Source organism: Carettochelys insculpta, chromosome 3 (genome assembly GCF_033958435.1).
Source record: "Carettochelys insculpta isolate YL-2023 chromosome 3, ASM3395843v1, whole genome shotgun sequence".
In the NCBI taxonomy this organism is placed as follows: domain Eukaryota; kingdom Metazoa; phylum Chordata; order Testudines; family Carettochelyidae; genus Carettochelys; species Carettochelys insculpta.
In genome coordinates, this window is record NC_134139.1 from 98,116,821 (window position 1) to 98,131,238 (window position 14,418).

At 43.1% G+C, this 14,418-nt stretch overlaps 1 protein-coding gene across 4 annotated transcripts in view; it reads left to right on the forward strand.

The window, feature by feature from the left end:
- Window positions 1–4,853: 4,853 nt before the first annotated feature.
- The window catches only part of SHPRH (SNF2 histone linker PHD RING helicase), an 88,421-nt gene continuing 78,856 nt past the window's right edge, over window positions 4,854–14,418 (forward strand). The window contains exons 1-3 of one of the 4 annotated variants that reach the window (XM_074990425.1): window positions 4,854–4,978; window positions 11,433–12,089; window positions 12,476–12,605. In XM_074990425.1, coding sequence (XP_074846526.1) covers window positions 11,463–12,089; window positions 12,476–12,605 — 757 coding nt within the window. In that variant the 5' untranslated portion in view covers window positions 4,854–4,978; window positions 11,433–11,462. Of the gene's footprint in view, window positions 4,979–6,764; window positions 6,835–11,432; window positions 12,090–12,475; window positions 12,606–13,234; window positions 13,513–14,418 lie in introns of those variants that run through there. The other 3 variants (XM_074990426.1, XM_074990424.1, XM_074990427.1) reach the window with 3 other exon arrangements.

Here is a 14,418-nt window from a genome sequence, read left to right on the forward strand (position 1 = left end):
AGTTCTGTCAGACCCAGATAGTTACAAGGACTGTGAGTCCCCCTCCTTGTTAGGTCTATATGAGTACTAGTCCATTTTAAAGCACAAATATGGCTCTTTTCAGAATTTTACATCTTTTAAAATGATCTATACAATTTTTAGACCAATATAATCTTTTTACCCTGCAATTATTGATGAACATCTTTTGTATGAATTTAGTTTAATGTATTCAGCGTATTTTTGCAAACATATTGTAGCTCACAGGTTGCAGGACATTGTCCATCATTACTATGGCTTTGAGATTTTGCTGTTAATAATTTACCATTTTTTAGTGTCTGCTTCCTGACTGGATGATTTCTAGTCCCAAAAGTTTTCAAAAAGTGGATGCAAAAGCTCTAATGTGAATGTTCCTGCAAATAGATATTTCCCTGAGTATTCCTGAAAAATTATCTTTCTATAACATTGTTAACCAAAAACTTGCCCATACATATATTTAAAGGAAGCAAATAAAAGAGGTTGCAAATAGTAACAAAGATGTGACTTTATTCTAATGAATGTTTGCATTTATTCAACTGTTGTTCATCTCTGATTTACTTATTATTTTGTAGGGGAGCGAAGACCTGACTTTTATGATAGTTTTGTAGTACTTATCTTTTCTGAACCTGCCAATTCTATAACCCTACTCATGAAACATAATTAGGATGCTGCTCATGTATGCACCATCCAAATTCTGCAGGCTCAGAGCCAACTCACTACTAATTTCAGTGAAGCAATCCAATCAAAAAAGAAACAAGTGATTTGCTTTGAACTGTTCTTCTAACGAAACAAAACAAAACAAAACAAAAAAACCTACCCTAAAACCCTAATGTGAAACAACCTATGGTAAGCTGAAGAATCCTAAAAAATGCCACTATCCAGTCTCTTTAATCAAAGTGTAAATGCCAGTTAAGATGATCAGGCCTTTTCTTTTCCTTTTTTTTCCCAGGAAGGTGGAGAAGTTGTGTATATATAAGAAAAAGGTCCTAATACCCACACAGTCCCAATAATATCAGAAACCCTGGGCCCTGGGGAGACTGCTACCTTTAATCCCCCTGATCAGATGGCCCATGTGTTTTTAATGAAAATTGGACAGATGACTACTTTTTTGTGAGGTAAACAATAAGCCTATTTTGACTGATGTGTGGAGAAGTGATTTTTGTTGTGAAAAACTTCAAACCTAGAAAGACACTACAACACTAAGCATAGCAAATATGGAAACTATCACACAGCTTCATGTGGCCTAAATCAAATAACTTATAAAGAATTTGAATATTCAGCAAACAATTTTCACAAAAAATGAAAGAAAATGAGTGGTGTTATGCAACCAAATGACGTGAGTGAGTGAGCTTATTGCAGAAATAATTCAGCTTCATTCAGGAGGAGAGTTTGTAAAGGAGTGCATTGTTGAAACTGCAGCTTTACTGGCACCAGACGAATTTAGACTATTTGAGAGTATTCGTTTCTCTCACAGGACAACAAGATGTTGTGTGGCAGCTTATAGACTAACTGATATTTTGGAGCATAAGCTTTCGTGGGCAAAGACCCACTTCGTCAGATGTATGAGTGGGGGCGTTTCAGGAGAGGATTTAAAGCGGGGGTCTCGGTCAAGGGGAGGGCCAGAGCTGATAAGGTCTATTCAGTCAGGGTGGCTATGGCCACTGATTTGAAGGTATAAATTCTGTCAGTGGCACTGCTATGGGCACCCACATGGCCCCACAGTATGCCAACATTTTTATGGCTGACCTGGAACAACGCTTCCTCAGCTCTCATCCCCTAGTGCCCCTCCTCTATTTGCACTACACTGATGACATCTTCATCATCTGGACCCATGGGAAAGAGGCTCTTGAAGAGTTCCACTGTGATTTCAACAGTTTCCAATGCACTGTTAAGCTCAACCTGGACCAGTCCACACAAGAGATCCACTTCCTCGACACTACTGTGCAAATAAGTGATGGTCACATAAATACCACCCTATACCGAAAACCCATGGACTGCTATGCTTACTTACATGTCTCCAGCTTCCATCCAGGGCATACTACACGATCCATTGTATATAGCTAGGAACTAAGGTACAACTGCATTTGCTCCAATCCCTCAGAGAGAGACAAACTTCTACAAGACCTTTACCAAGCTTTCCTGAAGCTACAATTCCCATCTAAGGAAGTAAAGAAACAGATTGACAGAGCCAGATGTGTACCCAGAAGCCATCTGCTACAGGACAGGCCCAACAGGGAAAACAAGAGAATGCACACAGGGCCATCACATACAGCCCCCAGCCAAAGCCCCTCCAGGGCATCATCAGTGATCTATAAACTATCCTGGACAATGATCATTCACTCTCACAGACCTTGAGACGCAGGCCTGTCCTTGCCTACAGACAGCCTGCCAACCTTAAACAAATTGTTACCATGAACTATAGACCACAAGACAGTAATTCTGAACCAGGAACCAATCCCTGCAACAAACCTCGCTGCCAACTCTGCTCACATATTTACACCAGCGATATCATAACAGGACCTAACATCAACCCCATCATCAAGGGCTCTTTCACCTGCACATCTACTAATATAATATATGCTATCATGTGCCAGCAACACCCCACTGCAATTTACATTGGCCAAACTGGACAGTCTCTGCATAAAAGAATAAATGCACACAAATCAGACATCAGCAACAGTAACATACAAAAACCTGTAGGAGAACTCCTCAATCTCCCTGGACACTCAGTAACAGATTTAAAAGTAGCAGTCCTTAAAAAAAATTAAAAATAAACCGCAAAGAGAAATGTCAGAGCTGTGAGTGGTTGGCCCATTAAAAAGGCAGTTGCTCCACATTAGCTACTGATAATGGGTCACATCCCTACAACTGAGCTGACTTGATTGCCCTTCTCTTGATGTTCACGACTCCACATTAACTGCCGATAACGGGCCACATCTACCCTGATTGAATAGACCTTGTCAGCTCTGGCCCTGCCCTCAACTGAGACTCCCTCTTTAAATCCTCCTCTGAAACGCTCCCACTCATACATCTGATGAAGCGGGTCTTTGCCTATGAAAGCTTATGCTCCAAAATATCTGTTAGTCTATAAGGTGCCACAGGACTTCTTGTTGTTTTTCAAAATGTAGACTAACTTGGCTACCTCTCTGATACTTCTCACAGGACAGCTATTGAAACGTCAAAAGATTTTGCAGCTGATTTTGACAAGAGACATAACAAGTACAGGCCAACTGCTATTTTCCTGCATGAAATCACACCAGGTTATGAAATTCGAGAGGACTTGCTTTCTTCCGTATCAGTGCATGACGCCATCATAGGTGAAGACATTTTTGAGCAGATTACACTGACAGCCCACAGGCATCAGTATCACTTGAAAAATTGAGCAGTCTGATGACTGATGGTGCTCCAGCTACAGCAGGATGTCAGGAGGGATTTGCTGCTTTAGCCAGGAAAGAAATGAATTACCTTGGTCTTGATCCAAGTGAGTTGATTAGGTTCATTGGATCGTTCACCAAGGGAATCTGTGGGCACAGTCCACGCGACTGAACAATGCTATCAATAGCAGTATCAAGCATAAACTTTAGTAAAAGTAAAGAATTAAACAACCACCAGTTTAACAAGCTATTGAAAGACTCGCAAGTGAAGTATGGTGATTTATTGTGAAGTGTGATGGCTGAGCTGACCAATTTTTGTTTGGATCAGTGGCCCTGGACCCAAAAAAGGTTCCCTGTGCCTGACTTAAGGGATCTTTCTGCAAGTGCCCACAAGGTTCCTTCCCTGAAGTGGGAAACAATGTGGGAGTTTGCTGTGTATTTTGCTCTCCTTCCTCTCCGGGGATGGGGGAGGACTGCAATGTACATATCAGGACTAGACTTCACAGTGAGTAACCAGATGCCACCCAGGGTGCTATGGCTAAGAGCAGCACAGAGGTGCAGGCTGCCTGTGTAGAGTTAGAAACTGCTCCTGGCTGTTGGGGGAGCTGTGCCTGTGTTTGAATCCAGAGTTCTCTCTGCTTCTTCGCAGTGGATAAACATGATGGGAGGGAGCAGTACTCCCTGCATCCAATTCTCCTCTGTCCCCTCCCCAGACTGTGAAGGGCGCAGAGCAATTTGAGATGCAGGGTCCATCCACCTCACTCTTCTAACCTGGACTGTGCTGTGAGCACCAGGAGCTGCTCTCCTGCCTTCATCCTACCCACCCAATGTGGGGAAGGTGACAGGGATGTTAGGAGCCTCTCCCCACACAAGGAGTGCACAGAGGAGAGTTGGGGTGGGGGAGGCGAGTGAGCAGCAATACCAGCTGTTCTGTGCATCCAGGCTCGCTTTCCCAGGTGGGTGAGGGACTTAAGGGCACACAGGCACACTGCAGAGGCTGAGACACAGTGAGGAGTTGTGGCCAGCAAACGGTGGGGTGCATGGGGGTCGGGGTAATGGGGAGCACCCATAGGTGCCAAATGCTCCCAAGACACCACTTTCGCTAAGGCAAACCATATCTGCACACTCCTGTGAGAACAGAGGGGGAGATATGCGGTTTCTCATCCCGCGAGCGCCCCTGGCTCCCGCAGCCCCAGCTAAGCCCTGGGCACGGCTGCAACCCCCCCGCCCCGAGAGCCGCAGCAACCCCTCCCGCCTCTCTGCCCGGGCCTGCAAAGCGGAGCTTCCCTGTGGCCACCACGCATGCGCCCGCTTCGAGGCCACCCGCTCCTTTCCGCCGGCGCAGCCTCTCTGCTAGCGAGGCGGCTCCTTCCCACGGGCCGCGCGCGCGCGCGCGAGCACTGTCGAGCACGCGCGCGCGGCTGGAAGGTCGGTGTTGCCTGTGGCGGCCGCTCAGCACCCGGCAGCGCTGCGGGTTCTCGTGCGAGCACAACTGCCCGCGAGCTGCACGCCCCCGTCGGCCCCTCCCCCGCCTGGAGCCTGACGCAGCCGGGAGCGCGTAAAGCGCCGGCGCAGGAGCGGACTTCTCGGTAGGTGCGGGGGGGCTTGCCAGGCTGTGGGTTCCCCCCCCTCTGTGGCGGGGTGCCCCGTCCGCGGTGCTGGGCTCCCCTGCCTCCCTCAGAGCCCTGCTGGGCTGTGACAGGGCAGAGGGGCCTCTCTGCTCCCCTGCTTCGCTGTGTGCGGAGGCCAGGCCCCAGGTGGGGCTGAGCCCGGCGCCCAGATCGGTCAGCGGCTCCAGTGAGAAGCGAGTATCAGCGGGGCGGCCGGGTTCGTCTGCGTCTGCAAAAACACCAAGAAGTCCTGGGGCACCGGCTAGACGAGCAGATATTTTGGAGCCTGAGCGTTGGTGGGCAAAGACCACTGACGAAGTTAACTGACGAAGCGGGCTTTTGCCCACGAAAGCTTATGCTTTAAAATATCTGCTCCTCTATAATAAGGTGCCCCAGGACGACTTCTTGTTCGTAATAAGCGAGTGAGTCTCCTGCAGAAGGCGGTGGTGCTATCCCAACCCCCGCCCCCTTTGGTCTTAGCCGGGCTCTGTTGGGTGGATTTAGCCCGACAGCCCTGGTTTCCGTAGCCCTGCAAGAGTCTGTGGTGATGCCTTAGAAAAGGGCGAGAGTACCACTGCAAACGGGGGAGTAGATCTGTTGCAATGCAGTAGAACCACGTTTAGCCGAGGCTTGGTTATTTGGCCATCCAGTTTAACCAAACCACCACTGACTGGCGCACTGGAAGGAATATAATAGGTGAAATTGACGCTGCCAGCCATGGTTGGCCAGGGTGAGGCTGTCAATCCTGAGTGGTGCGGCTTGAGCTGTTAGAAGGAGAAACTCTTTGCCTTTTTACTTGTTTATCTGAACACTTGTTTGGTCTGGCCCTGGTCCCTATTACATCTGATAAATGAGGTTCCACCGTATAATCTCATACTGTACCAGAGAGTGGGAGCTGTGAGCCTTACAGCTGGAATATTTCGAAGTACAGCTGGGTTTTCAGACATTCTTTTGGGGAGTGAGTCTGCTTTTTGTAGGTTTGGGAACGGGTGTTTATGAATACTAAATCTGTTTGTTTGCTCTGTATTTATGTGTAATAAGGAAAAATAAAATGGAAGACTGGTGAGTGCATATTGTCATGTCAATAACATTGGTGCTGCACAAAGTTCATCCCCTTCTGAAATGCAGTTTCTTTTTGAGATATCAAATATGATACATTTTAGTCCACGTTAATAGCTTTATTTGGAGTAGTCCAGTGGGGTGACATGTTTGTTATTCAAAATAAAATCTTAACTTTTGCTTTCATATTCTCTTGGTGTTTCAGTTAGCTCTCCAGCAGCTATTGGAAAAAGTGAACACGTTAGAATGTATGACATTGGAGCATACAATAATAATGTAAAATCATAGTTTAGGACTCTGGTTCTCAACCTTTCTTTCATTTGCAAACCTAAATTCGTTGAATGGAATTAGGAGACCTTTTCTTTTAGATATAGTCTGAAGATCTCCAGGAATATCTGGACTACAGGTTGAGAACCATTAATTTAGGAAATCTGAGTTCCAGTGAAGAATGACACAAGGGAAAAATTGCCCAGTAAGAAGTAGTAGTAGTAGGCATCCTTCAGTCTACATAGACTATGGATTGTGCCCTTCATAGTTCCATTTGGAATCATCATTTGCAGCGTCAGCTGTGACTGTGAAGGCCCACACGAGAGTGACAGTCCTTGCTGAACCGGTATCTGTTACCTCCCATGTTGGTTCAACGCTGTTAAGCGATGCTGGAGTACCTCTCCAGGCGCGAGCCTGGGCAATCTTTTTGGGACCCGGGGCTGCCCAGATGCCAGTGTCTCCCTCTCTCGATTCTGAGATTATGTACAATGAGAGGGTTAAAATCACTGGTAAGTGAATTGGAAAGGAGACCACCTGTATCTGTTTATATATTTAGAATCTGTTTGTGGCTAATGGGTCTTAAAGAATTGTTTTGAAGATGCGGGACAACTTTGAAGAAAGTGTGGAACATTAGTCAGAGCTGCTGGTTTTACTGGAAAAACAAATACAAAATATACAACAGTAAAATATTTAAAATTATGAACATTATTTTCAGTGTTTATTGATAATCTTGAAAAGTGAACATAAGACTAAATCTACTTTGTGAATCCCATGGAACATTAAACTAAGTGGACTCCAAGTGTTCATGTTTCTCTTGACGTATCTACATGTCAGTCAGTGCAATGAAAAAGTCACACTTTTCTGTTGTTCCAGGCCTGGAACCCATGCTGAAGTCAGAGTTTTGAGTAGGTCTTGCCAGTGATGTGTGATGCTATGTCCACCACAAAGAGTATATCCCAGCTCCCTGTGACGTTAATAGATTCCCAATGATTTTAATAGAAATTAAATTAAAGAACATACTGTGAAGCAAAAATCCCTTCTGAAAGTCTTCAGGTGGTCTTTTTCAGTGCTACTGATTCATTTAGACAGTCTTGCTACCTTTTATAGAGAGCTGGAAGTGACGTAATTAAGTCATCAAGTCACTGATGCAGGATTACATATTGCCAACTTCCTGTCTGACCCCTTTTTAAAAATCTACATGAAGGAGAATCCACAACCATCTTAGGACATTTGTTCTAGAGTTTAACTCTCCTTACAGTTCGTAGTTTTTCCTAATGTCTAGCCTAAATCTCTCTCTCTGCAATTTAAGTTCATTTCTTCTTTGTCTTTCCTTGATGGCTAAGGAGAGCAATTCATCACTCTCTTCTTTATAATCTTTTTGAATTTGTAGCCTATCTCCCCCCCCAGATCTTTTCTTGTCTCTTCTCCTTTGTCTTCAACAAATTAAACAAACCCATTTTTTTCAGTCTTTCCCCATCAGTTATGTTTTATTTATTTCATCCAGTTTCCAAAATTCATCAGGTACATTTGCATATCCTTACCTAGTGATTACATCTTGATGTGGTGCATGCCTATAACCCTAAGAGCTATGTCAGTATAGGTTCTTTTTGTGGAATGTCTACCCAAATTGGACAGATCGGAGGATAGAGACCAGAAAAAAAAGCAGTCCATTGGTCCTTTGGTCTGGGGGTTGAGTGATAAACCAAAACCTATCCTTTATTTAAAAAAAAAAAAAAAAAAGTGGGGGGGAGAAATGTTATAGGAACACAAGATAATGGTTATGCTTCAGTGATGGCAAAGCCATAGTTGTGCTATAAGCAATGTTTTATGGTATGGGAAGGGTTCAGATGTAGTTGGACATAGTATTTTCTGTTCTTTCCATCTTGAGATATCCAGCTGAAGAGGAGTGCTATGGGATTATGATTTGAAAAGAAATATTTTTCATAAAGCAGTAAATTGTCTTCTTTCACCCTCCCGTGCCCTTTTTTTTCCACTTGCTCCTTTCATAAAATTTAATTATGAAACAGTTCAAGCTCCTGACTCAAATTGGTCATATGATTTGCAGTTCTTTATGCTACTGTTGTTGATACTGAAAATTCAGGCGCTGCAACAAGAATCTGTGTAAAAAGGGACAATAAAATGTGGGCAATGTGATCAGAGGGAACAGGTCTACAAACAGCTTACCGCTAACGTCCTGTAGGGTCTGTAACATATTATTAGTACAGTAGCATCTGTAACATTTTATTATTGGATTAAGACAAAAATTTGGAGTACTGAATATCAGATCTGTGATTCTTTTACTGTGTCAGATTCAAAAGGAGAAATATTCCCTTCTCAAGACCCTTTATATTTCGGTAACAATTTCAGTATGGTAAAACTTTGAGAGAAGTGCATTTGACTTGTGTGACTTTGAGTGGCGGGGAAGCAGGCACCTGGCTCTGGGCTGCCAGGTGCCAGCTCCCTGCCAGTCAGAGGAGTGGAGAAACTAACCTGCTGTTGGCTGATCAGTTTTCTGGTTCCTGTCAGGGGCAGCAGCGAGAGCCTCACTCTCAACTGCTGCCCCTGACAGAAGTGGAGAAACCACTCCTGTCAGGGGCAGCAGCCTAGAGTCAGGCTATTGCTCCTGTCAGAGGCAGCAGCCGAGAGTCAGGCTGCTGCCACAACAGAAGCGGTTTCCCGGTTCTTTCAGGGGCAGCAACCTGACTCTTGGTTGCTGTCCCTGACAGGAGCAGTTTCCCAGTTCCTGGAGTGGTGGGGAGCTTGGAACCAGGTGTCATCCTGTCTCCTCTCTGCTGGCAAGAGTCAGGAACCTGACCAATGATGTGCTGATCTGTTTCCCAGTTTCCACCAGTGGAGGGGAGCCAGGAAACTGACCAGGGCACCAGTGCTGGTCAGTTTCCTAGCTTCTGCAATCCCAGGGGAGCTGGGAGCCAGGCTGCTGCCTGGTTCCCATCTCCTCCAACTTGCACGAAATTTGAGTTAAGCGAGGTTGCTCAGGAATGCAACCTTTGTGTAACTCAGGAGTCTACTGTATAGGAGGAATAGGTGTGTTAATTTGGCCTAGCATTCCTGGTAAGTGAAATTCTGCAGCATTATTTTGAGCCCTTTGCTGAGTTTGTGTGTATTTTGCTAAGCTAATGTGAGTTTTGTTTTTTTTTTTTGTGAAAATCCAGTATTTTGACAACTACCTTTTTGAATATACAGCTACTAACTTCTCAGAACAGATTGCATTTGCTATAACGATTGGTCCTTAATGTTCCCCATATATTGTATTTACCATGTGTGTGTTATTGAGTGGTTGGATTAAGTCTAAAACAACTTCTGTGCTTCAAAGTCTAGATTCAGTAAAGCACTTAAGCATGTGTATATCTTTTGAGTACCTGGGTAGTTACACTGAAGTAACTGTGACTACTGGCGTACTTGCAGGTTATGCATATAACTAAATTCTTTTATGAGTCTGGCACCAGTTGCACCAACTAACTGCAGAGGGCTACTGTGCAAGCTGCTTCAAGAAAAGTGTATTTCAAGGCCTCCGGGGGTGGGGGGGGAATACATCACTGATTAATGGGAAAGCGGGGGCAGACTAAAGCTGTTAGTCAGTGGTGGATATTAAGACTACTGCCTCAACAGCTTACTGAGAATTTCAAGCTCCAAACCATCTCTTATATTATATGATGCACCAGCTAGTAGGTGCTGGATAAATTTGAAACTTCATTGCATTCTTGGGCTATGTCTACACTACAGTGATCTGTTGACAGAAGTTTCTGAGGGATGATATCTTCTGGCAAAACTTCTGTTGACAGATCACAAGCAGACTGCCAAGTGGATCAAAAGAATGATCTGTTGACAGAGGCATTCTGCTTCGGGGAGAGTGGCAGAACGTTGTCGTCCAATGTGCTGCATGCTGTGGCTTTACTGTTGACAGAACGCCTTAGGAATGTGGACGCTCTGTGGGTTTTGTTGACAAAACTCTCTAGTGTAGACATAGCTTGGGTCCTTGAAAATATAGGAAGCTTTTTGTGTCTGCTCCTTTGCTGGAAACAACAGGCTTTTGCAAGTGGATTGCTCTCTGGTTTGAATGGATAACTTCAGCACTTCCCTATGTTGCTGCTCTTTGTTTTCTTTGGCGTCAGCAGTGTGAAATTAATATGAACCCTGACACTTTCACAGCTGCCCCAGTGGATTCTGAATAATGGCAGTGAAAATGGTCAGTGTTCTTAATTTCAATATGTTGCTGCTTGGCAAAACTAGAAGCAGCAGCAGACTGAACTGTGAATCTGCAGATTTCAGATGACAGCAGTATATAGCTATACAATCAGGATGATGTGGAAAATTGTCTGTGCACTCACAAGGACTAGATCTGTGGCTCTCAACCTTTTCACTAGTGTGGATACCCAGCCCCACTCCCCCAAACACTGCAAACCCCCATCAAAGCCAATTCTATTTTCTGTGATGATTTTTATTTATCTTTGTTATGTTTCATGGCCTCCTGCAATAACCTGGCAGCCGCCACAAAGGTCTGCAGTCCCCAAAATGGGAACCACTGGACCTAGACCATTAATTTTTTAAAAGAAGAACAAATTCCTAAATTGTATGGAAATCGGTAATATGTAGGCTCCACATTTGCTAGGGAAAGCTTCCTTCTTACTTCAAGAGAGGGGGATTTTTTCAAGCCTTCTCTCACTTTGCAGTTTTCATGGTCTCATTTAATTATTAATTATAACTTCCAGCATTTTGTTCAAGGAAGGAGTACTCCTTATATTAATTTAATTTGAAAAATGAGTTTTGACTAGAATGTTCTGGATGAGGATTGAACTAGACAGAAGAAACAAGTGAGTTCCTTCCTCTGATTAAAATAAGCAGTTCCTCTCTTAAAAGCAATGGAAGACACATCTCTTTTTAATTTGGCTTTGTGTGTGTGACTTCTTGGTGCAGGAACAAAGTGGTGTTATAAAACGGAATAGACACTTTGAGTTACGTGCAGCACCCTAGTGAGTAGAGTAGCAATGTCAGTTCTGCAAATTGTTCAGCTATAGCACAGTAGAAAAGCTATATGAGTATCTAGTTGGTATGATCTACCATTGACTAATATTAGTCCATTTTACAGACTTTGAGAGATTTCCAGGAAAATAGCAAGATGAGTTGCCGTCGAAAGCGTGCGCCTCCACTGAGGATGGATGAGGAGAAAAAGAAGCAGCTCTGCTGGAATATGCATGAAGACCGAAGGAATGAGGTGATAATATTGGATGATGACATGGATGAAGATCAGCCAGTTCCAGGTGCAAGCACCTCTTCTGCATCCCTTGTTATAGATGATGATAGCATGTATGAGGAATTTGCTTACAAAGAAAACAGGGGGTCAAAATCAGTGGGTTTCCTAACAAATGAAGAAGACTCTTGCTCCATCTTGACCCCTATATCTGTACAGCTAAATATTGTAGTCATGCCTTACCATTCAGACAATTCATGGAAAGCTTTGCTTGGAGAGTTCATTCTTCAGCTTTTTCCTGAGAAAATTCTTACTGAGAAGATCCAGCAACGGGGTTTTTCTTTGATGAGAGCAGATTATGGTGATCAGCTGCAAATCTGTGTTCATGCAAGAAGTGAAGGGGATGAAGCAGGAAAAGAAAGCTTAAGTGATTATGAAGAGGCCATACCGGTGGAATCATCTTTCAGTAATGAAATGTTAGAAGATTTGAGGTGGTTGCAAAAGAAGAAGATAATTGGGCTTTATCAAAGATCTATAGAGGACCAAGCTTTAAAGGTATTTGTGTTTATATTAAAAGGAATGTTCAAATAAAAATAGCTCATTTTGTGTTTGGTACCATAAAATAGAGAGTTAGGAGAACATTTGACAAGCCCAGGCCCCACCACACACTTTTATAGTACTCTGCAACAGTTATCTGCATAAGTGTTTTCAGTGGCTTTGGAATAATTACCGTTAATCCTTACAGTTCAAGATCACTTAAAATAAACTTAGAAACCATCTGATTTCCTAAATATGGAAGACTAAAATGTTGCATGGCAATCAGAGATTATATCCATAGCCACCAGTCTTCAGCTTTGCCAAGTGTGGCTTCGTAACTTGTACACTTTGTTCTGTTTTATTTTTGTTCTAATTCTATTTTAATAATTGGAAATGTCTCACAGGTTGGAGTTTACCTTTTGGAAGCTGGTTTAAGCAAACCAGAGTTTCTCAGTGATGGAGGTGGGAGAATAAAAAAGGCCAATCAGCTGATTCAGAAACTAATGGAAAAATTCTACAACTTTATAATTCCAGGTAAAATAACTTATCCATCATGCATTGGATGTTACTGCAGAACAGTTTTTATATTAAACTTTTTCTGAAGTTGAATGATATTTTTAAGGAAAAGGCAAGAAGTATGTAACATTTTTGTCTGTCATGGCAACTATATTTGTCACTAAATATATAATCATTGTCACCATAAATATCTCCTGTCCACGATATATCAGTCGATCTTCATAACACCCTTGCGAAATAGGAAAAGGTGGTAGCATTTTTATGTTTATCAATGGGAAACTGAGGCAAATAAGTTATGGTCACAGTCAGTATTCCCTCTAATTTTCCATCCATGGGCAGAATAAATTTTATATGCACCAAGGCATGTGCAGATGTAAACCACTGATAGGAATACGGCCACTGTGAGTGGCTGTGGATGCTCTGTTAATTAGGTGGGTGGCTCATGAATCTCTCCTGGGCAACCACCCAAGTGCTTAGCTTACAGGGAGCACTGGTCCTAGTCGGTTGCCTATTCCAGTTAATGGAAAGATTTAACAACTTATGTGGGTGTTAAGTTCCACTGGGATCATACAGAAAGTTTCTAACTGATCCAGGAACTAACACAGGTATCTTTTTTTCCCTGTAAAGGGCCTTAACCATGCCCGGATTCTCTCCAGACCACTAATGGATTTTAATTACCAGAGATAAAATAGTCTAGAGAAATGTTTGGATGGGGATATGTATTGGGTAAAGAAAAAGACGTTCTGCATGTGGGGTAAAGCACTCGGTCTGAATCCAGTATGGAATGGTCCTGGCAGATTCCTATCAGAAAGACTGCTGCTCTGTACAAAGCAATCACCATCTCGCTTTCATGACTGATGTTCGCAACATTTAATTAAAATCATATGACTCAGTAAAAACTGGAATATGGTGACTTGGAAATCAGGTAATTTTCATGATGTTTTTTTGGGTGTGCATTTATGTGGGTTAGGGTTTGTTATGTATTGCACTACAGCTCTTGAATTTTAAACTTCAAATGTTGAAGATTAAATGTCCCTGTTTTTTTTTCCCGTAAGACCCTGCATGGGTGTATCTTTATCGGTTTACACTGGAGGTTTCAGTGTGTCACTTGTAAACTTTTGTGGTGATCCTGAACAGAGATTGTAGAATTAATTGGATCCTTCCTGGTAACTAGTATAGCTCTGTTAAAGCAGGCCAAAAAAGGACTATCATTTATACAGTAAAAGCTTGGTTATCCAGCACCCGGATAACTAGCACATTGTGTTAACTGGCATGCTGAGTAGTACAGTTGCCACAGGGCCCTGTTGTAATATCCAGCACACTTGATTAACTCATACTTCTGTGGAACTGGGGGTGTCAGATACTAGAGATTTTACTGTCATAAGCAATTCCTATGTCTGGGTAATAGAAATATTTCAAACTAGTAAAGCAACAAGTACTAGACTTGCTTTAGAGGAAGGCAAAACTTCTCTGCCCTTAATATTAATTAAGTAGCCACCCTGTTTGCATCGGGCCTTATAATATAAGGCCTTGCGTCTGTAGTAAGTTCCATATAGCCAGACCCTCGCACCCATGAGGGGCCCAGTTTACTTTGTCATTGTAATATTGGGGCCTAAAGTGGTTGCCTAGAATACAGAGTATCAAAAAACAAACAAAAAAGGCGTGAAGGCAGGGGCCAAAATAACATCCCTAATAATTTGTATATTGTGGTGTTGTATAAGAATATTCAGAAGAAATTTTTAATGCCAGTGTTGATCACTGTCAGTGCCACAAAGGGACTTAAGTTTAGAAGCACTCAGTGTTGCAGCACTTAACTTTTAGGTGCTATAAA